The sequence below is a fragment of the Meles meles genome, chromosome 1 (assembly GCF_922984935.1).
Source record: "Meles meles chromosome 1, mMelMel3.1 paternal haplotype, whole genome shotgun sequence".
NCBI classification, from domain to species: Eukaryota; Metazoa; Chordata; class Mammalia; order Carnivora; family Mustelidae; genus Meles; species Meles meles.
The window spans coordinates 101,545,818-101,573,056 of NC_060066.1; the positions used below are offsets into that span (position 1 = coordinate 101,545,818).

Here is a 27,239-nt window from a genome sequence, read left to right on the forward strand (position 1 = left end):
ACAAATAAATAAAATCTTAAAAAAAAAAAAAGAAATGCAATCATGATGCCCCCGCCCATATTAGAAAAATATTCTTCCTTTCTCCATGTATATCCAACCACATCAGTGCACGCAGCTTGGAAAACGAAACACAGGCTGGATTTTTGTTAGACACCCTTGTACATGGCATGACTGACTTTCATGAAAGTTAACCTTACAAAGTGTGCCACTGCTTGTTTGAAGATACATTGTATCTAGATTGCAAACTTTCTGAAAAATACCCCTAAGGTTCTTGATGAATAATGATTGTACCCAATAAAAATATAACTTGTGTAATTAGTTTTTGAAAGATTTTATTTATTTATTTGACAGAGAGAGATCATGAGTAGGCAGAGAGACAGGCAGAGAGAGAGGGGGAAGAAGGCTTCCCACTTAGCAGAGAGTCCCAGGCAGGGCTCAATCCGAGGACCCTAGGATCATGACCTGAGCTGCAGGCAGAGCTTAACACACTCAGCCACCCAGGCACCCTTTACTTGTGTAATTATTAACTGGGATACATACTCTGAAAAAAACAGACATGAAAACACCCTTATAAAAATTCAGAGATCTATGTATTAGTCCCATTTAATTTGTTAATAATTCTTTTCAATATTCATTATATTTAATGTTCATGCTTCTATTGGAGGTCAAAGTTTCTCAGACTTTTCATGTTTTTCTCATAATGAAACTGAGTTAATTGGTTTGGGGGAGGAAGAGCACAAAAGTATAATGTCACTTTCACCTAATCATATTAAGTGTATATACTACAACATGACTTTTCAGTCATGCTTTTGATCACCTGGTTGAAGTTTCTCCACTGCAAAGTTTCTTCTTTACCCCTCCTTTCCATATTATACTTTATGCTCTACCAAAGGAAGTCACTATGCATAGCCCATGTACTAGTCAAGGTACTCCAGAAAACCAAAACATGTATATAATGGAGATTTATTATGAGAAATTAATTCACTTTATTTTGGAGGGTGGAACATTTCAAGATCTACTGTCTATAAGCTAAAGACCCAGGAAAATCAATTTGTACTTCAGTTCGTATCCTAAAGCCTGAGACCAGAACAATCAACGGTGTAAAAGTCAGTCCAAGAGCCAGAGAAGATGAGCTAAGATGTCTCAGCTCAGTGATGCAGGGAAAAGGGTGAATCCCTCCGTCTTTAGCCTTTTGTTCTATTTGGTTCCTCATCGGATTGGGTAATGCCCACCCACATTGTGAAGGAAAACCTACTTTACTGAATCCACCAATTCAAATGTTAATCTCATGTAGAAATACCCTCACAGATGCCATCAAAAATAAAGTTTAATCACACACCCCATGGCCAGTCAAGTTGAGATACAAAATTAGTCATTTATATATGTGAGTATGAATAGATATTTATTTATTTGTTTATTTTATACATTGCGTTATAATCTGATCCTATTTATTTTGTTGTTCAAAGATTCCAACTTTGGTCCATGAAAGATCACTCATTTGGCTCCCTTTGATATGTCCCCATTATTTGGGGTTTCATGGGTTTCTTTGTTGCTTTTTTAGCACACTTACATTCTGGCATGTTAAGTACTCCCATTTCATCTTATATTTTTCCTTTCCCATTCCTAATATCAGCCATTTCTCCAAGGATCCTGTTTTTTGTTTTGTTTTTGTTTTAATTGAGGATGAAATTAAAAACTAAGATCTGTGGGGTATGTGTGCTCATTACTAGTAGAGTATTGCTTCGTTTTGGCACTTCCTTACTGGCACAGAAAAGAAATAGAAGTGTGTATACTACCTAAATATGTAATATTAACTGATCTGTATGTTTAATCATCTGCATCATTACTGCATCTTACTGATGTCTTCAACTCTAACCCACCACTATATGGGTTCGTCTTATCTCTTTCCTTCCCCCTCTAACAGTAAGAAATCTGGCTCCTACTATTTGCCATCCACTTACTTACTTGTTTCATTCCAGCATACACATATAACAACATCTGAGCGTCAACTGTTCCTCCTATGGGAAACAACTTTATCAACAAGTACACTGCTTATGTCCAGCACCTCTTTCCTTTATTCTCATAGGGCCTACTCATTTTGAGTTACTTAGGTCATTGCCTTCTCCCACTTTTTCCTTTAGTGGGGATGTTTAATACATTTGTCATATACTTAGATGATCTTGTCACAGTTTGCATTGTTTCCTGGGATCCTTCACCTCTGAAATGGCCTTTTTAAATTGCATGCATTAAGGTTCATTCTTTGTGCTGCAAAGTTTTATGGGTTTTGAAAAATACTTAAGGTCAGGTACCAACCATTGCAGTAGCATAAAAAATAGATTCAGTGCCTGCTTTAGGCTGAATATTCATGTCTCCTCAAAATTAATTTATTGAAATACTAACTCCCAACATGAATGTATTAGGAAATGGGGCCTTTGGTTCTCAGTTAGATCATGATAGCAGAGGCCTCACCAATGAGGTTAGCACCCTTGAAAGAGTTCCCTGAGAAATCCCATGCCCCCTGTGCCATGTGAGAATACAGCAAAAAGATGGCTGTTTATGGATATGTGTAAGGAAGCAGGTTTTCATCGAATACCAAATCTGCTGATGCCTTGAGCTTAGACTTCCCAGCCTCCAGAACTGTGAGGAATAATCTCTTTTCCATAGCCAGACAGTCTGTGGTATTCTGTTTAGCAGCCACAACAGATTAAGACAGAAACTCCTCTGTGTTTCACTTATTCAACCCTTATACCTCCTCCCTAAACCCCAGGCAACCCCTGATCTTTTTACTGTCCATATATACATTTTTTTTTCTTTTCCAGAACACCATGTAATTAGAAACCTATAGTATGTAGTCTTTTCACCCTAGCTTTCTTCACTTAGCAATGTACATTTAAAGTCCTTCTACATCATCATGTGGCTGGAGAGCTCATTTGTTTTTATTGTTGATTGATGTGTAGATATATGGATGAACCACCAATTTTTTTTTTTAAATCCATTCTCCTGTTAAAGTCCATCTTGCTGGCTTCCATTTTTTGGCAATTATAAATAAAATAGCAATAAACATGTTTATGTGGGTTTTCATGTGGCATAATTTTTCAATTCAATCAGGTAAATATCTAGGAGCACAACTGCTGGATTGTACAATAAGCCTATCTTTAAGATTTTAAGAAACTAACAAAGTGTCCTACAGAGTGGCTGTACCATTTTCATTCTCACCAGTACTAAATGAAAGATCACATTACTTCACATCTTAGAATTTGGTGTTGTGTTTTGAATTTTAGCAATTCTAGTAGATGTGTATTAAAATCTATTTTTAAAATTTTTAATTTTCTAAAACATAATGTTGAATATATTTTCATATCCATGTCATCTTTAGATCTTCTTTTATGAGGTATCTGTTCAGACATTTTGCCCCTTTTTTGATTGCCCTCTATTCTTATTGTTGAGTTTCAAGAGGAGTTTTTTTTTATAACATTACTTTATCACATGTGTGTTTGGGAAGAATTTTTCTTTGTCTTTTCTTTTTCTTAATAATATCATTCACAGAGCACAAGTTTTTGATAAAGGTTTAATAAAGTCTAACTTATCAATTTTTTTCTTTAATGGCTCATGCTTTCTGTGTTGTATCTGAAAGCTCAACAACAAACAGAAAGCCACCTACATTTTCTCTTATATTTCCTCCTGGAATTTTTATAGTTTTGTATTTTACATTTAGGTCAGTGATCCATTTAAAGTTAACTTTTTTTTTCCTGATTTTTTTCTTTATTAATAGGTATTTAGTCATTATTTTTCTAAGTTAAATGCTAAACTTCCAATTTAAAAAAATAAGTTGTAACTTTTGCCATGTAATTAATTTATATTTTGATATAGAGGGTAGTTGATTTTTCATATGATGAATTTCTCAATTAGATACTGATTTTTGGAGTTTAACTTCAGAGTAATTAAAGTTTGATTACTGTCTGTATTATAGCAAATCAAAATTATTAAAAAAAATCAACCAGGATATATTTTGTCTTCATATAATTAAAACAATGTAAGATTTGTTTCTAGATTGTGTGTGTATCCAAGTGATCCTACACCATTTCTTGAAAATTTCTTGAAAAACCTTTCTTCATGTAATTCTAATTGTTATTTTGTCAAAGATCCATTGACTATATTTGTGTAGATCTGTTCCTGGGCATTGAATTCTATTCCATTATTCACTGGGTCTATTACTTTTTTTTAAAGATTTTATTTATTTATTTGACAGAGATTACAAGTAGGCAGAGAGGTAGACAGAGAGAGGGGGGAAGCAGACTCCATGCTGAGCAGAGAGCCCAATGCGGGGCTCAATTCCAGGACCTGAGATCATGACCTGAGCTGAAGGCAGAGGCTTAACCCACTGAGCCACCCAGGCGCCCCCACTGTGTCTATTATTTTACCAATATAATGTTGTATTGATTATTGTAACTTTAATGCTTGAACTTGGATACTATGAATCATCCAACTTTGTCCTCTTTCAGTAATGTGTTGGCTATTTTTTGATTCTTCGCTTTTTGAAATAATCTGTAAAAATTTGTTTGTGGATATCCATAAAAAAGCTAGTTGGAATTTTAACTGGGGACTACTTTGAATCTATAGTTCATTAGTTATATTGACAATGATTTGAATCTTCCAAATCATGAATGCAGAATATCTTTCAAATTATTATTTATTTTTATTTATACATTTAATAATATTTTAAAATGATCTGTGATTTCTTAAACTCATGTATTAATGTTTATTGTTTAATATCCAAGTATTTTATGATTTTATAGCTCTCTTTCTGCAATTTTTTTCTGATTTGATGCCATTGTTGTCTAAGAACATATTTTACATATTTTCTATTTATTTTTAATTTGGCAAATTGGTTTTTGTTTGTTTGTTTGTTTGTTTAATTTATTTATTTGACACAGAGAGAGATCACAAGTAGGCAGAGAGGCAGGCAGAGAGAGGAGTGAAGCAGGCTTCCTGCGGAGCAGAGAGCCCAATGCGGAGCTTGATCCCAGGACCCTGAGATTGTGACCTGAGCCGAAGGCAGAGGCTTAACCCACTGAGCCATCCAGGTGCCCCAGTAAATTGGTTTTTATGGACTAGAATGTGGTCTATCTTGGTGAATTTTCCATATGAGCTTGAATATAATGTGTATTCTGCTATTGGAGGGTGGATGAATCTATAAATGTCAATTAGATTTCATTAATGTTGCTATTCAGTTAAACCACTTTTCATTTTTCTGCCTGCAAAATCTATCAGTTATTGAAAGAAAGGTATTGACCTCTCCAATGTCACCAATTTACCTGTTTCTTCTTGTAGTTCTGCTCCCGGGCTTTCCTCCCCAACTCCTAAATTTTGATGCTCTCTTTTAGGCACATACACATTAAGGATTGTTGTATCTTCTTGAGAAAATGACCCTTTTATCATTATATAATGCCTTTATTTATCCCTGTCTCCTCATTCTGTTATCTGCCTTATCTCAAACTGCAATAGCTACTCCTCTTTTCTTTTTATTGGTGTGAGCATAGAATACCTTTTTCCATTCTCCTTGTGTCTCTATTATTAAAATGAGTTTCTTGAAGATAACATATAGTTGGCCTTTTTTTTAATACACTCTGAAAATCTTTGCATTTCATTACTATATTTACACAGCTGACGTTGATGTTATTATTTATATAGCTGATTTAATATCTACCATGTATATAAGGATAGTTTTTTAAATTTATGCAGTTACTCTTTTTTTCCCTTTTTATCTTGCTCTCTTTTTCTGTCTAATTTGAGCATCTTATAGAATTCCACTTTTTAAATTTTTCTTAACATATTGATTACTTTTCTTTTTAACTTTTTTTGGATAGTTGCCCTACAGTTTGCAATATACATTTATGACAACTTGAATTTTAGTCTTAAATAATAGTATGCTGATTCTCAGGTATAAAAAAGTACAGTTGACCCTTGAACAATGCAGAAGTGCAGGGCCCCAATTCCTGTGAAGTTGAAAATTTACCTAAATCTTTTGACTCTTCCCCAATTTAATTACTAATAGCCTAGTGTTGACTGGAATCCTTACCAATAACACACAGTAGGTAACATATTTTGTATGTTTTATTTATTATATATATTATATACTATATTCTTTTTTTTCCATTTTATTTATTTTTTCAGCGTAACAGTATTCATTGTTTTTGCACAACACCCAGTGCTCCATGCAAAACGTGCCCTCCCTATTACCCACCACCTGTTCCCCCAACCTCCCACCCCCGCCCCTTCAAAACCCTCAGGTTGTTTTTCAGAGTCCATAGTCTCTTATGGTTCGCCTCCCCTTCCAAATTTTTTTTTTTTAATAAACATATAATGTATTTTTATCCCCAGGGGTACAGGTCTGTGAATCGCCAGGTTTACACACTTCACTGCACTCACGATAGCACATACCCTCCCCAATGTCCATAGCCCCCTCCCCCTCTCCCAATCCCACCTCCCCCCAGCAACCCCCAGTTTGTTTTGTGAGATTAAGAGTCATTTATGGTTTGTCTCCCTCCCAATCCCATCTTGTTTCATTTATATACTATATTCTTATAATAAAGTAAACTAGCGAAAGAAAAGTTTACTAAAAAATCAGAAGGAAAATACATTTATAACACTACTGTATTTATTGATACCATAAGTTTATATCATGTGTTTGTAAGATTAGTCATCTGTTAGTTCCTACTTTAATATTGACTTACATGATATAAAACACTGTAGATGTTTACATGTTACCAACACTAGACATCAAAAAAGAAAATATAATGGGAAAAAGAAATTCATATTTATTTACAAGTGTAATGATTCATGAAGTAATAATAAAGAGGCAGCAATATATTTGCTTTATGGTAGCCCAGTGTAATCAATATGATTGCTTAGTCTTCTATCCTAAATACTAATGAATGAATTATTATAATTTTTATATAATATTATATTATAGTCATTCACAATATAGCATTGGAAACATATTTAGTGCTATTAGTTTTGTTTCAACCATCATTTATACTTTAGAAAGCTCAAAATGAGAAGCTAAACTTGTTTTTAATCATGTTTACTTTTTCTACTGTTTCTTTTTACTTTCTAATATGCCAAGATCATGCTTTTGGTAATTTCCTTTATGCTTACAAAAGATATTTTAGCCATTCTTTTGGAGTACGTCTATGGCTCATAATTTTCTTGGTTTTACTTAACCTGTGAATGTCTTGATTTCCCTTTAATCACTCTCTCTTTTTCTTTCTTTAATTTTCTTGAGAAATAATTGGCATTTATCATTGGATATGTTTAAAACACTAATGATGGTTAGATTTACATATATTGTGAAATGATTATTGAGATAGGTTCATGTACTGTCCATCATCTCATATTGATATAATAAAAAGAGAAAGAAGAAAAGAAGCAAATTATCTCCTTTTGAGGTGAACTCATATATCCTGTGTTAAGTATAGTCATCATGTTGTAAATTGCTTCCCTAGTACTTATCTGCATTACAACTGGAAATCTGTACCTTTTGACCACATTCTCCCCCAAACCTTTGCATTTGGTAACAACATGCAACGTGTCTGATCTCTTTTTGTATGAGTTTTTTTAATTCCACATATAAGTGAGATTGTATAGTATTTGTCTTTCTCTGTGGCTGGGCTTGGCCAACAAACCCTGAGGTGGTGAGTGAAAAGATTACTCCAGACGCCTATGTAAGAGAAAGGAGAAGGCAAGGGGCCCAGTTGCTGTAGTGGCTAAAAGTCCCAAGCCAGATTTAGTCTCCACTTTTTTTTTTTTAATTTTTTTTTTCATTTTAATTTATTTTTTCAGTGTAACAGTATTCATTCTTTTTGCACAACACTCAGTGCTCCATGCAAAACGTGCCCTCCCCATTACCCACCACCTGTTCCCCCAACCTCCCACCCCTGACCCTTCAAAACCCTCAGGTTGCCCCAACCTCCCACCCCTGACCCTTCAAAACCCTCAGGTTGTTTTTCAGAGTCCATAGTCTCTTATGGTTCACCTCCCCTCCCCAATGTCCATAGCCCGCTCCCCCTCTCCCAATCCCACCTCCCCCCACATGGAGAAGCAACATGGGGGGGTAGGGGGATAGGAGAAGAATCAATGAAACAAGATGGGATTGGGAGGGAGACAAACCATAAATGACTCTTAGTCTCCACTTTTATCGCAAGTCTTAACAATACATCAATTAAGAGTAGAAAATTAGACATATAATGTCTAATTTTCTACTCTTAATTGATGTATTGTTAAGACTTGCGATAAAAGTGGAGACTAAATCTGGCTTGGGACTTTTAGCCACTACAGCAACTGGGCCCCTTGCCTTCTCCTTTCTCTTACATAGGCGTCTGGACCATAAGAGACTATGGACTCTGAAAAACAACCTGAGGGTTTTGAAGGGTCAGGGGTGGGAGGTTGGGGGAACAGGTGGTGGGTAATGCAGAAGGCACGTTTTGCATGGAGCACTGGGTGTTGTGCAAAAAGAATGAATACTGTTACGCTGAAAAAATAAATAAAATGGAAAAAAAAAAGAGTAGAAAATTAGAAAGGAATGTTAGGCTTTAATAATCAAGACATAGACATATGGAGCAATGCATGATTGAAGCAAAGGGTGTTCCTGACATGCATGCAGGCTAAGGGTATGATGAATACATGACTAAAAGGTCAGAGTGTTTCTCATCTAAGTTAAACGTTTCATCCCTAGGTAAGAGGGTTCATCCCGTTAGGATCTGGCTGTTTTCAGCTCAGAAACTTTTTTTTTTTTAAGATTTTATTTATTTATTTGACAGAGAAATAGAGAACACAAGTAGGCAGAGCAGCAGGCAGAGGGAGAGGGGGATACAGGCTCTCCGCTAAGCAGGGAGCCCAATGTGGGGCTCGATCCAGGACTCTGCGATCATGACCTGAGTGGAAGGCAGTTGCTTAACCAACTGAGCCACCCAGGTACCCGACAGCTCAGAAAATTTAAAGGAAACCCAGCATTCTGGGCACCCTCTTTTGCTTTTCAATGGTCTCACCTTGGAAGACGTATTTCACCTAAATCTTATCTATCCAGGCACTATGAATCCCCACACTCTGTCAGACTTATTTCAGTTTGCTTAATACCTTCAAGATATACTCATGTTGTCACAAATGGAAGGATTTCTTCATTTTTTTTATGGCTGAATACTATTTCATTATATAAATATGCCACAACTTCCTCCATTCATCTATCTGCGGACAATTAGGTTGTTTCCATGTCTTAAGTATGGTAAATAATGCTGCTATAAATATAAAAGCACAGGTATTTTTGAGTTAGTGTTCTCATCATATTTGAATATATTTGAAGAAATGGAATTGCTAGATCAATGATAGTTCCATTTGTAATTTTTAGAGGATCTTTCATCCTATTTTACATAGTGTTTGTACTAATTTGAAATCTCAGCAACAGTGCAAAGGAAACCTTTTTCTCCATATCCATGCCAGCACTTGTTATTCTTGTCTTCTTGGTGATGGCCATTCTAACAGACATGAGGAGACATCTCATTGGCGATTTTATTTACATTTCCCTAATGACTAGTGATGTTGAACATTTTTCATGTAGCTGCTGACCCATTATGTATCTTCTTTGGAAAAAGATCTATTCAGACCATTTCTTAAAATGGATTATTTGTTTTTTTGCTACTGAGTTATATTTGTTCTTTATGTATTAATCTTAAATCAGATATACAGTTTGCAATTTTTTTCCCATTCCATAGGGCGTCTTTTCACTTTTTTGATGGTTTCTTTGCTGTGCAGAAGTTTTTATTTTTGTTTTTTATGTTTCTTTAAAATATTTTACTTATTTATTTGACAGAGAGAGAGACAGCAACAGAGGGAACACAAGCGGGGGAGTGGAAGAAGTAGGATCCCCACTTAGCAGGGAGCCCGATGTGGGGCTTGATTCCAAGACCCCAGGATCATGACCTGAGCTGAAGGCAGACACTTAATGACTGAGCTACCCAAGCGCCTTGTTGTGCAGAAGCTTTTGAGATTGGTGTAGTCCCACTTGTTTATTTTTTATTTTGTTGCTTGTGCCTTGTTATACCCCAAAAATCATTAACAAGGCCCATGTCGAAGAAATTTATTCCTTTTTTTTCCTACAAGTTTTACAGTTTTAGGTATTACACTTAAGTCTTCAATTTATTTTGAGTAAGTTTTTTTTTAACAGAATAAGATAGGTGTCCAGTTTCATTTTTTTATACATGTGAATATCCAATTATCCCAGTATGATTTATCAAAGACACTGTTTTTTCTCCATTGAGTGTTCTTGATTTCTTTGTCAAATATTAGATGACCATATATGCTTGAGTTGACTTCTGGACTCTTAATTCTGTTCTATTGGTCTATCTGTCTGTTTTTATGTGCGTATCATACTGCTTTGATGACTATGGGTTTATAATGAAACTTGAGATCAGAGAGTGTGATGCCTCCTTTTTTATTCTTCTTTCTCAGGATTTTGTTGGGTATTTGAGGTCTTGTCTTCCATATAAATTTTAGAATTTGTTTTCTATTTCTGTAATAAATGCCATTGGAATCTTAATAAGGATTGCCTTGAATGTATAAATGGTTTTGGTAATATTGACATTTTAACATTCTAACTTTTTCAATCCATAAACATAGAATGCCTTTCTATTTATTTGTGTCTTCTTTGGTTTCTTTCATTAGTGTTTTAGTGTTCAGAGTACATATCTTTCCCTTCCTTGATTAAATTAATTTCCAAGTATTATATTGGTTTTGACAATATTGTAAATGGTATTAATATCTTTATTTTTCAGAAAATTCATTGTTAGTGTATAGAAATGCTACCGATTTTTTAATCTCAATTTTGTATCCTGTAACTTAACTGAATTCATTGATTAGATCTAACAGTTTTTGGTTGAATTTTTAGGATTTTCTCTATATAAAATCATACCATCTGTAAATAAAGACAATTTTACTAAATATTTTCCAATTGTTGTAAATTTTTTTTTTCTTGCCTGATTATTCTACTTAAGTCTTCTGGTATGATCTTGAATAGAAGTGATAGAGGGAGCCCCCTCTTTTTGTTCCTGGTCTTAAAGGAAATGCTTCCAACCTTTCACTGTTGAGTATGTAAGATGTTAGCTATGGGCTTGTCATATATGGCCTTTATTATGCTGAGACATGTTCTTTCTATGCCTAAATTGTTAAAGGGTTTTTAATGTGAATTGGTGTTGAATTTTATCAAAAGCTTTTTCTGCACCTATTGAGAGGATTGTATGATGCTTTGCTTTTCTTCTATGAAGGTAATATATGACATTGATTTATTTGTATATGTGGAACCACCCCTTTGCACCCCAGGGATAAGTCCCACTTGATCAAGGTGAATAATCCTTTTAATGTGCAGCTAAAGTCAATTTTCTAATATTTTATTGAAAAATTTTGCATCTATATTCATTATGGATATCAGCCTGTGTTTTTCTTATCTATTAGTGTCCTTATGTGCTTTTGGTATGAGGACAGATATATTTGTAATAACACATTTTGGTTGTTATGGTTATTTTCCTTTTTCTCTTTTTTTCCCACTTTTAATCTAGACTTGTAGGTGAATTATGGACCACCATAAGAAAATTACAGAATCTAATTTTGACCATGTGTTTACCATTACCAGCAAGTTTAATGCTACCTTTTAAAAATAATTTTATGACTTTTATCAGTGTCTTCTTACTTCCACTGAAAGAACTCCCTTTAACATTTCTTATAAGGCACATCTCGTGGTAATGAACTCCTTCAGTTTTTGTTTCATTTGTTTGTTTTGGGACAGTCTTTATAATTCATTTCTGAAGGAAAACATTACTAGATATAGAATTCTTGGTTGACAGTTTTTTCTTTCAATAAATTGAATATATCATTCATTTCTGTTAAAAATTTGCCAACAGTCATATGAATTATGGTGGTTCTCTTCTTATGTAACCTCTCTTTTCTCCTGCTGCTTCAATTTTTTTCTTTGTCTTTGACTTTTGACAATTTAATTATAAAGTGCCTTGGTATAACCCTGCTGTTATAACACCTCCCACTATATTTACAACCTTTGTGTAATATAGTTTCAATTTATAAAGAGAATCCACCCCTGAAGGAATGACCTGTTACTTACTTTCATTGAAAGATTCCACTGTGAAGACACTGGTTGTAATTCATGAATTTGAAACATCAGGGATTGCTAACAAAGCCCATTCTAAAGTAGAACATCACCACAGAGCAGTCCATAAGATCAAACACCCAATCACTGAACCTTGTTTCTCTCATGTCTGATTATAAATAAAAAACAAACAAGTAAAAAGCTTACCCACCTTTCTAATACCCCCAACTTTTAGTTAATTACTGGGACTGATTTTTCATTTATGTACTTCCAAACACACACACACACACACACACACACACACACACACACACACACGCATTTCTATTTTTCCTGCTTTTGTAACTTAGAGGATTTTGGGAAATCTGTTTAAACTCCATGTTCTTACCCATAAAATAGGAAAAATATTAGTACCTACTTTTAAGGTTGCCATGAGGATTAATTGAGTTAGTGTATATAAAGAGCTTAGAAACAGGCTGGGCACATAGTAAATTCTGTAAAAGTGCTATCTATTGTCATTAACACCCATCAGTTTGAATTAATTTTGATTTTATTCTCCATATTTCTCTTAACTTAGCTTAATTGAACTTAAGGAATATGAATTTTGATAAAATACAAATAAGAAGTTGGGAGGGGGGAGGGGGTTATGGACATTGGGGAGGGTATGTGCTATCGTGAGTGCTGTGAAGTGTGTAAACCTGGCGATTCACAGACCTGTACCCCTGGGGATAAAAATACATTATATGTTTATAAAAAAAAAATTGGAAGGGGAGGTGAACCATAAGAGACTATGGACTCTGAAAAACAACCTGAGGGTTTTGAAGGGGCTGGGGTGGGAGGTTGGGGGAACCCGGTGGTGGGTAATAGGGAGGGCACGTATTGCATGGAGCACTGGGTGTTGTGCAAAAACAATGAATACTGTTACGCTGAAAAAATAAATAAATTAAAAAAAATACAAATAAGAATATTTGTATTTTGGAGCATGTTAGGCAACACTAAGCCAGGAAGGTTTAAGGAGGAGCATTAGAGAACTACATAAATTATTCACATTATGCAGAAAACATGCAACAGGTTGCAGGAGAAAACCCACTTTCAAAGATAAATTGTGCTTGTGTGAATATTTTATAGAGACCATTCTGAATCCAATAATGGACATACATCCTTCTTTGCTTCCTTTAACACCATCACTATTGACTTTTCTGAGAGGGGGTTGGAACTCAAATGAGCAGAATTATTCCTTTCCTTTTCTATGTTATCAGAGTAGTTGGAATTCAACCATAAAAAGGAATGAAGAATTATTTCACACAACATAGTTGAGCCCAGAACACAATCTGATGAGTAAAAGGAGTCAGACACAAAGGTCACATGTTGTATAATTCCATTTATATAAAATATCCAGAGTAGATAAATCCATGAAGACAAAAAGCATATAGACATTTGTCAGGGGCTGAGGGAAAGTAAGAATGGGGTAAAATTCCCTACTGGAATGATGGAAAAGTTCTGAAGCTAGAAAGAGGTAGTGATAGCACAAGACTGTGAATATACTAAATGTCACTGATTGTTTATTTCAAAATAGTTAATTTTATGTTATATAAATTTAACAGCAATAAATTATTTTTTCAATAAATTATTTTAAGGCAGTAGCTTATCATCATTCACAACATTTTTTTTTCCCTTTTTATTTTTTTTTTTCAGCGTAACAGTATTCATTCTTTTTGCACAACACCCAGTGCTCCATGCAAAACGTGCCCTCCCCATCACCCACCACCTGTTCCCCCAACCTCCCACCCCTGACCCTTCAAAACCCTCAGGTTGTTTTTCAGAGTCCATAGTCTCTTATGGTTCGCCTCACAACATTTTCTATGGAAAAGAATAAAGTGAGTTATACCTAATTACAAAGCACTAGAATTTTAGAACATAACAATCATGAAACCAAAACTGTTTGGTATAAAAGAGATAAGATAGAGTGTCCCTGACAGAAGTGACCATGGCAACAGAATCATATTTTTTTAAATGACATAATTTTGTTTCATATAATCATTTCTAGAAATTGTCATAAACCAGATCTGCAAATCCCATTATGCACATTCAAAGGCATTTAGAAATGTCAACATAACATATTCATGGTTATTTGACTTTGACTCTTCGGTTTCACTTACTTTTGAACAAAATCAGTAACTCAAGAAAAGGAAAAGTTGAAGTAGTTCCTTTTCCTTTCATCCTGACTATTCTTAAGAATGCTAATTTGTTACTGCTAGATAGCAGGGATCCTTATCCTCTCTGGATGCACATTGATTATTTTTATCTTTTTGAGAGGATTTCACAGAATTGGTAAATTGAGTTCCACTGCATAATACTGCATCTATATATGTTTTTTTAATATTTACTTTACAATGCCTTAATTTTGAAATTTTTCCTTATATTTGGTTTTAGAAAAAGTCTCTCTAAATAATGTAACTCTTCTGTAAAGATAGGTACGACTCAGTTTAAAATTTGACAATTTTTAAAATGTGTTTATGTATTACTGATATAGGTCACTCTTATAGATTACTAAAATGTATTCATTTATGTGCACACACACACACACACACATATATATATATATATAAAACTACATGATGTTTTTAATAAAATGATAATGCAAGACAAGAAACATCAGACCTAAATAATTTAAAACATACAAAGGAATATCAACTCTTGCTTTCTTATTTTGTCAGCCATTATTTGTATGATTAACAGTTCCTTACAAGAACAAACTCTCCAACTATTTTCTTAGAAAAATAAGAAATTATGTCAATATAATCACTAAAATAGCATAATGTAGTCACTTTTATAATGCCACCCACTTTAATTCTGGACAAAGCCCACAGTTTTGGAGGTGTCTGGGTGGCTCAGAGGGTTGAGCCTCTGTCTTTGGCTCAGGTCATGATCTCAGAGTCCTGATGGAGCCCCACATCAGGGTTTCGGCTCAGCAGGGAGCCTGCTTCCCTACCTCCCCTCGCCTGCCTCTATGCCTACTTGTGATCTCTGTCAAATAAGTCAATAAAATTTAAAACACCTCAGTTTTGGTTATTGTTTTTATTAACACCCACAACAATAACACCTTTCATTAAGTACCTCTGTTTTCCAAACATGGTGCTAGGTGGTAAATATACAAAGGTAAGCAAAATGGACATAATCACTGCCTTCATTAAAAATTAAAAGTTTAGGGGCGCCTGGGTGGCTCAGTGGGTTAAAACCTCTGCCTTCAGCTCAGATCATGATCCCAGTGTTCTGGGATCAAGCCCCGCATCGGGCTCTAGCCCCGCATCGGGCTCTCTGCTCAGCCGGGAGCCTGCTTCCTTTCCTCTCTGCCTGCCTCTCTGCCTACTTGTGATCTCTGTCAAATAAATAAATAAAATCTTTAAAAAAAATTAAAAGTTTAATAGGGTAAATAGTAAATTAAACCACCACATGTTATAAGTACATGGCAGAAAGAATTCAGCTTTTCTGATGAAGAAAGGAAAAACGCTTCCCATTGTAAGGGACATTTAGGCTGTCATCTAAAAGACAGTTATATGTTGAAATGTGTTTTCCTCAAAATTAATAGGTTAAAATTCTAACCCTCAGACATCAGAATGTGACTTTATTTAGAAATGGGGTCATTACACATTTAGTGAGTTAAGATGAGGTCATACTAGAGTATGGCAGACCCCTAATCCAATTTGACTGATGTCTTTATTAAAAAGGACATACACCCATACAGGAGAATACCATGTGAAGATTGCAATTATGCTGTCAAGGTACTATCAGACCCTAGGAGAGAACCCCAGAACAGATCTTTCCTTAGTGCCTTCACAGGGTGCATGGTCCCACTGACACCTTGAACTCAGATTTCTAGCCTCCAGGCCGGCAGGCTAATAAACTTCTGGTGTTTATACCACTCAGTTTGTGATACTTTGTTGCAACAGCTCTAACAAACAAATACAAAGATGATGAGGAATTTCAAGTTGAATCAGTTGGGAAGAATAGAGTTACTGGGCAATGAGAACTAAGACTCTTATTCTGCTTATGGTTAAATAAGGCTACCACTATTGGAATGGCCAAAATGTTGGGGAAGATATGAAGCAAAACGTATTCACATTTATTATTGGTGAGAAAGCAAACCTGGACTTTCACTTTGGAAGAAATTTTAATGATTTCTTACAAAATTAAACATATTCTTGACATATGACATGGCAGTTAACCTTGTATTTACTCAAATAATTTAAAAACTTGTGTTCTCATAAAAGTAAACTCAGGCTTGGGTAACGGGGTGGCTTGGTTGGTCGAGCATCAGACTCTTGGTTTTGGCTCAGATCATGATCTCAGTGTTGTGGAACTGAGTCCTGCATCAGGCTCAGAGACTAGCATAAGTCTTGTTCCACGTTCTCTCTCCCTCTCCCTTTAACCCTCCTGCTCATGCTTGCTCTCTCTCTCTCTCCCTCAAATAAATAAACAAATATTTAAAAAGAAAAGTAAACTCATGGAAATTCTTAAATATATGTTTATATATTTAAATATATATTATTTATTAATTAAAATTAAATTTCAATTTATAATTAAATTAAATTAATAAATTACCATATATATTAAATTTATATATTTAATATTCATGCATTAAATATATTTCTTTTAAATATATAAATATATATTTATTTATATATATATATAAAACTCTATATATATAGAAAGAGAGAGTTGTATTTTCTTTAAATGGAATTCAAATTATAAGACTATGTTTCCTCCCTTCTCTCCCTACTTGTTCACATAAGAGGTAGTACCTGTTTCATGCCTAGAAGACTACAAAGCTGGTTACAGATGCCTCTGGCAGAAGATAGGAGGGATCCAATGGGTAAAGACAATGATGGTTATAGAACATTTGTGGACACAATGAATAGAATCAAGATGGGTATCCTACTGAAGGAGAACATAACACAAAAAGGCTTTTTGTAGAGAAGTGATTTCCCAAAAGAGAGGGAGTAATCTCAAGAGATGACATACTGTACATTTCAATTTTGAAAAGGGAAAGCTATGGGGACAGATTGCTAGAAGAACAATTAGAAGGTTATGTCAGAAGGTTAGAAGAGGGGGTTGTCTACAAAGTGGCACTGGGGCATTTATTGGTGAGACTGAACTATGCAATATGTTTATCTTGGTAGTAGTGTGCAATCATATCCATTTATCAAAACATACAGAATTATATTCTGGAAAGTTGATATTTTTGTATTTAAACTGCAATTAATCTTAAAAATTAAAAAAGAATATTCTTGTGTTCATGATCCTTTTAAAATATATGCATACTTCTACTTATTGTTAATAGCTAGTTAATTTTTAAAAAATCCACATTTTGCTATTATTCTTCATATATTCAGCCAAAACACAGTTATCCGTTTTATATTGTACTTCTTGAAAGAATATATTTATAGAAGCATTTTAATCCATGCCCTTGTACATCAGTCTCTCAACTAATTATATTTCTTTTGGGCTTTATATAAAATATAAATATAAATACACATATATATATGTTTATGTACCTACATATATATAATTCTAAAATGAATTATTAATTTTTGTGGTTATAAGATTTAATAGAGTATCTACTTTTTAATAATTTTTAGTGGCTTAAATTACTAATGATGGGCATATACTATTTTTTCAGCAGAGTTTTTTTTTTTTTTTTCAAAACAAAAATATATAAAAAATGAGAGATGTTCATTTAACAACTGAAATAATAATATAGATATCAACTGGAATAACAACTGAAATAATTGTTTTAAACTGATTTCTGTAATCACACTCTTTAATGGCACTGTAATTACCTGAAAGACAACTGTGGCCTTCTCAGTTAAAAATGGGCAGATGTCAATACCCTGTTAGACCAGTACTCTCAATGTAGATTTGCCTCACAATGGACCACTGTGAAAATATCAAAGTTGTCATGTTTTCAAAAGTTGCAAGTCTGGTGTTTAAGTAATTTGGCAAATACATCTTTTTTTTAATCTTTAGGGCCTTTAGGGGTCGGATGTCTAATCTTCATAAATATTGATGAACCAGAACAGATCATGCCCCCAGAGACCAGAACCCCAGGCTGACAGCTCTTATCTGCTCCCTGTTCATTACAGTTAAGTTTGTCAGAATCATACTCTAAACACATGTGAAACTTATAAATCAAACCACAAAGTAAAAATACAAATGTAGTAAAAAGTATTTGTTTTTATTTTCCAGTATGCTTCATTAAAAAAGGTACAGTTTTATTAGTGATACATTAATGAACTTAAAGAACAAAGTGACAAGTTTTTTGTCACAGATATTAATTTACATTTTACAAACATCCACCAAAACAATTAAAAATGAAATAAATATATTTACATTTCATATTTCTGGTATTTTCATTGCGTTTTTAATATGTATAAAATATATAACATTTATAATATTTTGTTTATCTTCAAAAGCAACTTCAAATGTGCAAATAAGTGAATTATGATTTTAAAGTGTTAAGGAATAAGAATAAATCATAAACAAGAGTTTTAGAGGTATGAATAAAGCAATTCCTTAAGAAGAGCTCATGAGTACAGCACTATTAAGAGTAGCAAAATGTTTGTTATTAATTCAGAACATGTACACTTACCTTAAAAAGTTAAGCACAAGATCATCCTTGTGCTTTTAAAGCTTCTCCACCTGCTGATTTCTAGCAGTAATTCAAATAATTGTTAGGATTATTACTTTTCCACAATAATAAATCAACCTTCTCGCCAACCCAGCATTCCATGTAAACAGAGTTTATGAACAAGTTTTGTCCTCGTAAATGAAGAAAATGTCCATCTATAAACCAATGCACCCAAAGGAAAGTTTCTCTGCTAACATGGTTAATATGAACTTGATATTTATTTTCAAGTAATTACTTTTCTTCCTGTTAAACGCCAGTTTTGTGAGCAAAGACTTTAAAACTCTAATTTGGTACCTGCCTGAAAAATGGGCAAAAATGATTAGCTAGTTATTCTCCCTTTAAAATAGTGTTGGATGATAAATGTTGGGGTATATGTTACACTTACATTATCTTAAAGTATTTCTTAAATAAATATTTGTTGCAGTATAACAAATTAAAAATGCCCCTGCTTCAATATACTTCAGCTTTACTTAATTATTATTCTTTATCAGGCAAAATACATTATTATAGTAGTTAACAAAGACTTCAAATGATATTTGAATTTCCTTCTCTGACTTAAGTACCTATAATATAATATGCCCTTTGAGCTTGCACTATGTACACTCGAATGAATCCTTTAATGTGCATATATATGTATGTGCATACATACATATATATACATATGTATGTATATACATATGTATATATACATACATATACACATATATATATATACATATATATATACATATATATACATATGTATATATATACATATATATACATATGTATGTATGTATGTACATATACATATGTATGTATGCACATACATATATATGAATAATGTGTACACACACACACATGCACACATATCCCAAGGCACTGGAGGGGTTAACACATAAATAAGCATTCGGCTATTAAAATGTGCTCTAGTACAAATTAGGATTTCATGAATAAATCTCATGCACCTAAACATAAATTAAATGAGAAATGGAGATTTGTCTGATTATTTTGTTCATTTTTAGGCTTTCTCATTTAAATAGTCCAAGTTATAACAAATGACAGTGGTTAATCATTCCACTGTAAAGGAAAATGTTAAATACTATTTGGTAACTGATGAACATCAGAATAATATCTTCCTAATAAGTAGGTGCTCTGCTTATGTTAAATAGTAATTTAGGCCTGTTAGCTTTTTATCAATGGTATCAAAAATAAACACAATATTGTATTACCATAAATTTTAATTCAAGTTACAACTTACAGTGTAATTTTAAAGTATATTAAATATATTACTTGAAATATATTCTAATAATTCTAATATATTTTAAGGGTAGCATTTTATTATATAACATATACACACATGTATATGTGTATGTGTGTGTGTGTGTTGTACAAGGAGATATATACTCATACATATCTCATTGTGCACATTTTCCTTCATCATACACATAAGCACAGACTAGAAGATTTTTATGATATAATGAAAAAGGGTATTTGATTAAATTGTGGTTTTTTTGTATATTTAAAATGGAGCTTTTACAAAAACCTGATATTTTATTCATTAAAAATGATTATATAACAGGTATTTAAGTTTTAAAACTATTTTTTTTTTCCTTTAGGCTAACAAGCCCATTTCATATTACTTAATAGACCAGATTATCACACTGTGGACACATAAATGTTACCCCATTGTGGGGCACACCAAGATACAACTCTAGCTCATAGCAGAGATTCTATAATGAAGTGGCTACTACTGCTTCTGACCCTAAGGTAGATGCCTCCCTCTGCGCTTCCCCTATATGCTCAACAGAGGCTTACTGAAGTCCGCTTTTGGTGGACTTCTGACTTTAGAATGACTGTTCTATTTGGTGAATACTTAGTAAGCAATAATTCCACAGTCATCCCAATTATGAATATAATTAATTAATTTTATGGTCAAGATAAAAACTTACGTAAAACTTTAAACTATGTAGTGCCCAACTAGACATAGTTCTTTTAGTAAGGTGTCCTAGATCCAGCTTAACTCTTGCTAGGTACAATGATGAACCTTCAATTTTTATTTTTAATTTAACATACTTAAGAATTAACCAGATGTATAGTGAATAAATAACTTATGATGATTATGGAAATGGCTTAATAAATTTTAAAGCATAATAATCATGTGTCCTTTTTGCAAATAATTTTGTTTCCTTCTTGAGTAACTTTTTTTTTTCCTATTTAAAAAAGAAAATTAAACCACCTTATTGGATAGTTCATCATCTTCACAAGGAACTATCTATGTTTAATTTGGTTGGGAACACATGTGTTAATTTAAAAAAGTATTTTTTTTCATTTTTTTTAATAGGCATCTAGTTGTTTAAAAGCAGATCTCAGTACAGCTGTAGTAAAGGACAGATAGTATTTTCCACATTAAACCAATAGTTATATAATACCAGGGTCTGAGTCAGGTGTCCATACCTCTGACACTTTCAAATTTCCAGCTTCTTCACATTTACTAAGACAAGATAACTAAAATAACCCACATAGTCTTTCATTATATAACCACTTTTATGACATGGTGAGCTAGAAATTAAAAATTTTATTTTCATATCTCACCTTACTTTCTCATAAAATATTTTTAAAATGGGAAAATATCATTTTCCTGAAATAAGTAAAACTGAGACTACACTCTAAGCTCATTTCAGTACATGATTAACTAGTAGATTAGCATACAGAGAATTGTATGAGTTTCTCACACCACTTTTTTTGTATTATTTTCTCTACAAAAGTTTTTGGGGTCACTGAAAATTTATGAAACTTTAATTTGATAACAAATCCCATTAGGTAAGTATAAACCTCCTTAAATGAAGGAAAGAACAAGAGGTTCATGAATGTTTTCTTGATTCATAATTAAATTAACACACGTCAGCATATTTGGTTGACACTAGCAGCAATAAAACATTGATATCAGTGATTTAAGGAAAAATAGTACATTTTACATTGTGACTATCATAGAATCGATGTATTTATTCTTTTGAAAATCTTAGGAATAGTTGACAACAAGATAAAATTGGAATGCCAGTGTCATATTACAGAATGAGAATGCAAGGAAAATCTACATTAGCAAATTAAAGTGCTTTCTTCTTTGACGAAATTTTTTACATGCTATTTTCTTTGCTGCCATGTGGTTTATTTGCCTCCTTTATATCACTCAAAATTCAATGATAGGGCATTAGTTCATGATCTGGCCTAACATGTATTTGTCATACAAAATAATCTAAAATACAGAAATAACCATTTAAGTGGTATTTTTATTTATAGGTAGCTTACAATTTGTATATTATTTACATACGTTGAATCATTCATTCTTTTGTCTTCACTTTCGATGGTACAAATAAACTGAGAACAAGCTGTTATGTCCATTTAAGGTTATTCACGATGTCTTCCAAAAATAGAAGTGCTTTTGAGATCCCTTATGACCTTGCTTTTTGTTCAAATTTCAAACTGAATTCACTGTTTACTTGGTGATATGATTGTTTCTCCAGGGTCTAAAATGATGATTATCTTTATTTTCTTTATATAGTCATAGTAAGTGACAATGCAAATCTCGGTATGTCAAGTTGTGTACTTTGCTTTGCTTGTAGTAGCAGAGCTGGCAGCAGCAGAAGCGGTAGCCTGATTGCCTAAAAAGAGAGGGTCCAAACAAGCTACTTTGGCAGCAAAAAATGAATGAATGCAGTGAAGAACAGCAAATAGATTTGAAAACTCCAGCTCCTGAAAGGGAAAAAGAAATGCTTTAGATAGGGGCACCTGGGTGGCTCAGTGGGTTAAAGAAATGCTTTAGATAAAATAAAAATCAATTTCTTTTAAAAAGTTGATAATAGGGCGCCTGGGTGGCTCAGTGGGTTAAGCCGCTGCCTTCCGCTCAGGTCATGATCCCGGGGTCCTGGGATCAAGTCCCGCATCGGGCTCTCTGCTCAGCAGGGAGCCTGCTTCCTCCTCTCTCTCTGCCTGCCTCTCTGCCTACTTGTGATCTCTGTCTGTCAAATAAATAAATAAAATCTTTAAAAAAAAAAAAAAAGTTGATAATAACTAGACAATGAGTTTTTTTCCAAGCTCAATAAACATGATTTGAATTAATATACATTGAATCTATATATATATATCAAATGTATAGAAACTGTAGAAATTTTTATTCAATATATAAATATCAGATGTATTGCAGATTTACTTCAAAACATGACAGTCTAAGAGCTAGAAATACTAAGGATTTTTATTATCTATGAAAGTCATTTCAGTATTGATAAATGCTAGTTAGAAATATAATTGATCAGAATAAAATTTTATTCTTGATAAAGTACAAAACATGGGAGTAGCTTAAAATATATTTTTAATCTCTCTATACACATTTCACATGATAGATTTGGACTGAAATAATTTAAAAAATATTCTCTATTACTCCCTAGAATAAGTTACAATTTATCATAAGTCACTGAATAAGGAATGCTGAAAGTGAAAGATTATGAATGTTTATGGCACTAGGAGCCAAATTGTTCAATTCCAAAATATACTGCATGCATTAATCTTAAATGTAATTAATTTTAATTGTTGTATTTGGTTGTTTAAATTTGTTGTATTTGGTTGTTAAAAAAAAAAATCAGGGGCGCCTGGGTGGCTCAGTCAGTTAAGCGACTACCTTCAGCTCAGGTCATGATCCCAGAGTCCTGGGATCAAGTCCCGCATCGGGCTCCCAACTCCACGGGGAGTGTACTTCTCCTTCTCACTTTCTCCTTTCTCATGCTCTCTCTCACTATCTCTCAAATAAATAAATAAATCTTAAAAAAAAAATCAGCCAAGGCCCACTAATCATTTGGATTTTTTTAAATATGTTTCCTATTTGGATCCCTAAGGAAATTTGTGCCCACATTGAAAAAAAAAACCAAAAAAAACCAAAAAACAGAAAAGAGTTTTGTTTTGTTTTGATTATTTTTAAGCCAGTAATGATGTCAGACTAGCTGTAAAATCACAAGGTGATGCTTAGGATAGATTTGAAAAGCTGACATCAGCTATGGTGATCGGGTATGGAAAACCATCAGTAGTCCCATAAAACGTTTTAATTCCAAGAAGGTTGAGAAAGGCAAATTCATACATATGTTTAATGGAGTCTATATGATAAACATCACAAAAAGGATAATTAGAGGGTAGTAAACCATATGAAATTGCCTACAAATTTGTTGCTATATTATTCATATTTATAATAAAAGATGTAGAATTACAATTTATATGCACATTAGTAATAGTGTTTGCAATTTGTAGTGTGTGATGATGGAAAACAATACAAAGTATCTATTCAATTGGGAGATATCATACATGTTATGCACCAGGAAATTATTTAAGCAAAATAATTCACCTTCAGAATAGTTTATCAGATCATGCAGTAGAAGCACAATATAGCACAACACAAATTCATTCATAGTTCTGTAAAATATACATAATATACATAAAATACCTATGTTTTCTCAGTAATTCCCTTCAAAACATCCGTATTTCATAGTTTCCTCTGGCTAATGTTGACTTAGTCTAGAAAGCAGCAAAGATTTAACTATTCTAATTTCCTAAAATACTTCAATCTAAAAATGATTTTAGTAATTCCATAATTATTTCAGAAGCTTTATTATTAAGAATCCACTACAGTGACACTATGATATGTTACTTGTCAACTAGCAGCTTTTCTATTGCCTTAACTCAATTTTGAAGTCCTCCTGTTCTTTATGCAGCCAGATTATGAAGATTCTGAATTATTTTTGATATTGATCCATATTAAGGGCATCAGATATGAAAAGGGTGGTAAAATTTTAGAAAATATGAAATGTGCCTATGTACTATTAAAAAACAACAAAAATATGCAATTCACTCTTGATAAAGGGGAAAATATTTTGAATATTGCAAGTAGGCAAAAATATAACAACTGTTTCAAAAATAATTTGACCATATATTTATTAATTTGGATATTATAAAAATAGATATGTAACTATAAAGAAATTTTTAGAAAGGTTAATATTCTCAATTATTCCTGCCTTATAAATTGTCACCTAATTATTTGATGTAGATTGGCACTGTAAAATTTTTATACCTTTTTTTGGGGGAGTTAGGGGTAGAGAGGATATAACAGGTAAAAGGGGAAAGCAGGAAGCAGAGATGCGTTCAAGTTTGGTTCTTGATACCAATGTCAACTCATCTTTCCTCTGTCTCAATACTCACTTTTGGCCACTATATCCCTCCTTGGGGCTTCAATTATCACTTCTTTCTATATATACTTTTACTCATTTCTAATATGACTCCTAGACCTACATATCCGTCTATCTGCTGAGCATCCACAATGGCATCCATCAAATTATTTATCTCCTTGTAATAAAGTTCTTCTGACACCCATAAATCTCACTAAACTTAAGTTCTCTTCAAAATTTAAGCATTCATTCATCCAATGAATATTTATTGTGTGCTTAATATGCTTTTAGTCTTTTTCTGGGTGGAAAGATATAAATACTGAGCAAAACAGACCAAAAGAAGTCTTGATGGATCTTACAATCTATTGACAAAGGACAATATATAAGGATATAAATAAATTAAATATAATATTACTGAATATGTTTACAAGTACAGTCAAGATAACAAAGCAGAGAAGAGATAAAAGAGTGTAGAAGGAGCTGCAAGACAGGAAAACCTTCACTGGCATGTGTACAAAATCTGAAGGGGACAAAGGAATAAACCATTTGAATGTCTGTAAGACAAACAAACAATTCCAGACAAATGTGTAATTTCAAAAGCCCTGAGAGACATTCTAGGAGACTTTGAGTTAAAGCAAGGGGCTATTGTGGGAACTGAATGCATTAAAGGAGTAATTAATAGGAAATGAGTCAAAGAAATAACACAGGTCAGAATTTGGAGTGCCATATAGACTCCATGAGTTTGACTCTGAGTGACCTGGAAAACCATGGGAGATTTTTGAGCAGAGAGTGATAAGAATTGACATAAGTCTTAAAATTATAACTCTGAAAAAAAATCATAATTCTGAGAAATAAGATAGAAAAGAGGAGAAATACTATAACATGTTTAATAAGAAAAGGTATGGGATTTGTAAGTAAAGTTGAGTCAAGAATGATTTGAAAACATTTGAGCAAATGAAAGGAGAGTGTTGTCATTTACTAAAATGGAGGAATTACAAAAAAAAAAAAAAAAAAAAAAAAAGGCTTGGCATGAAAGACCAAGATTTTGGCTTTGGACCTGTTATAACTGAGAGCATATTAGAATGACAAGGATAATTATATAGCTGTATATATTAGTGTAGACAAGGGAAAAATCAAGGTTGGCATAAAATTTAGGATGTGTTGGCATATAGATGAGATAAAGAATAAATCTGTGATCTGAGTGAGAAGTTCAAGGTGTGGAGAGTATGTAGAAAAAAGGATCAAGGGTTAATCCTGGGGATCCTACAATATAAAATTAGGGAAGAACCAGCAAAGAAAAGACAGCGGTAGTTGCCATGGGAAGACAGATAGATAAAACAGAGAGTCTGGTAAAATGAAAACTGGAAATTGACTATTGGATTTAATATTTTTAACTTTGACAAAGTAGTTTAATGGAGAAATGGATGCAAAAGATCCATAGGAATCAGTTCGAAGTGATTAAGTGGAAAAAAAATAGAGCAAGTTTAGATAATAATCTTTTAGAGAAGTCTGTTCTTTATTAAATGAGCAGAGAAATGAATCAGTAAGTGAGATCAATAATATTTATCTAATATTTAAGAAATTAGAAAGCACCTAAATATATACAGCAGATATTAAAAGATCTAAAGTGAAGGGGCACCTCAGTTGGTTAAGCAACTGCCTTCCGCTCACGTTAAGATCCATCCGCTCAGGTTAAGATCCTGGAGTTCCAGAGTCAAGTCCTGAATCCTGCTCAGCAGGAAGTCTGCCTCTCCCTCTGATCCTCCCCCCTCTCATGCTCTCTCTCTTTCTCTCTCCATCTTTCATTCTCTCTTTCTCAAGTAAATAAATAAAATCTTAAAAAAATTAAAAGCTCTAAAGAAAGACATAGCAATACAATGAAAGTAGGGGGCTTTAATACCTCACTTACATCAATGGATAGATCATCCAGACAGAAAATCAATAAAGAAACATCATCCTTAAACACCATATTAGACCAGACATTGGTGATAACAGGATATTATATAAGAAAATTCTAGAGACTACCAAAAATGATTAGAACGAATAGGCAAATTCAGTAAAATTGGAGAGTACAAAATCAATATACAGAAATATGCTACATTTCTATACACAGTAGTTCATTTTTAAAAGAGCTGTCAGAAAGAGAAATTAGGAAAATAGTCTCTTTTACAACTGAATCAAAAACAATAAAATACCTAGGAATGAATATAACCATTGA

The 27,239-nt window shown here is 33.2% G+C and overlaps 1 protein-coding gene across 1 annotated transcript in view; it reads right to left on the reverse strand.

Moving 5' to 3' along the window:
• Nucleotides 1–20,385: 20,385 nt before the first annotated feature.
• Nucleotides 20,386–27,239, reverse strand: part of SNTG1 (syntrophin gamma 1) — a 1,017,962-nt gene continuing 1,011,108 nt past the window's right edge. Inside the window, exon 21 of the mRNA XM_045990984.1 lies at nucleotides 20,386–22,568. Within this exon, the coding sequence (XP_045846940.1) occupies nucleotides 22,410–22,568 (159 nt within the window). The 3' untranslated portion in view covers nucleotides 20,386–22,409. The remainder of the gene's footprint in view (nucleotides 22,569–27,239) is intronic.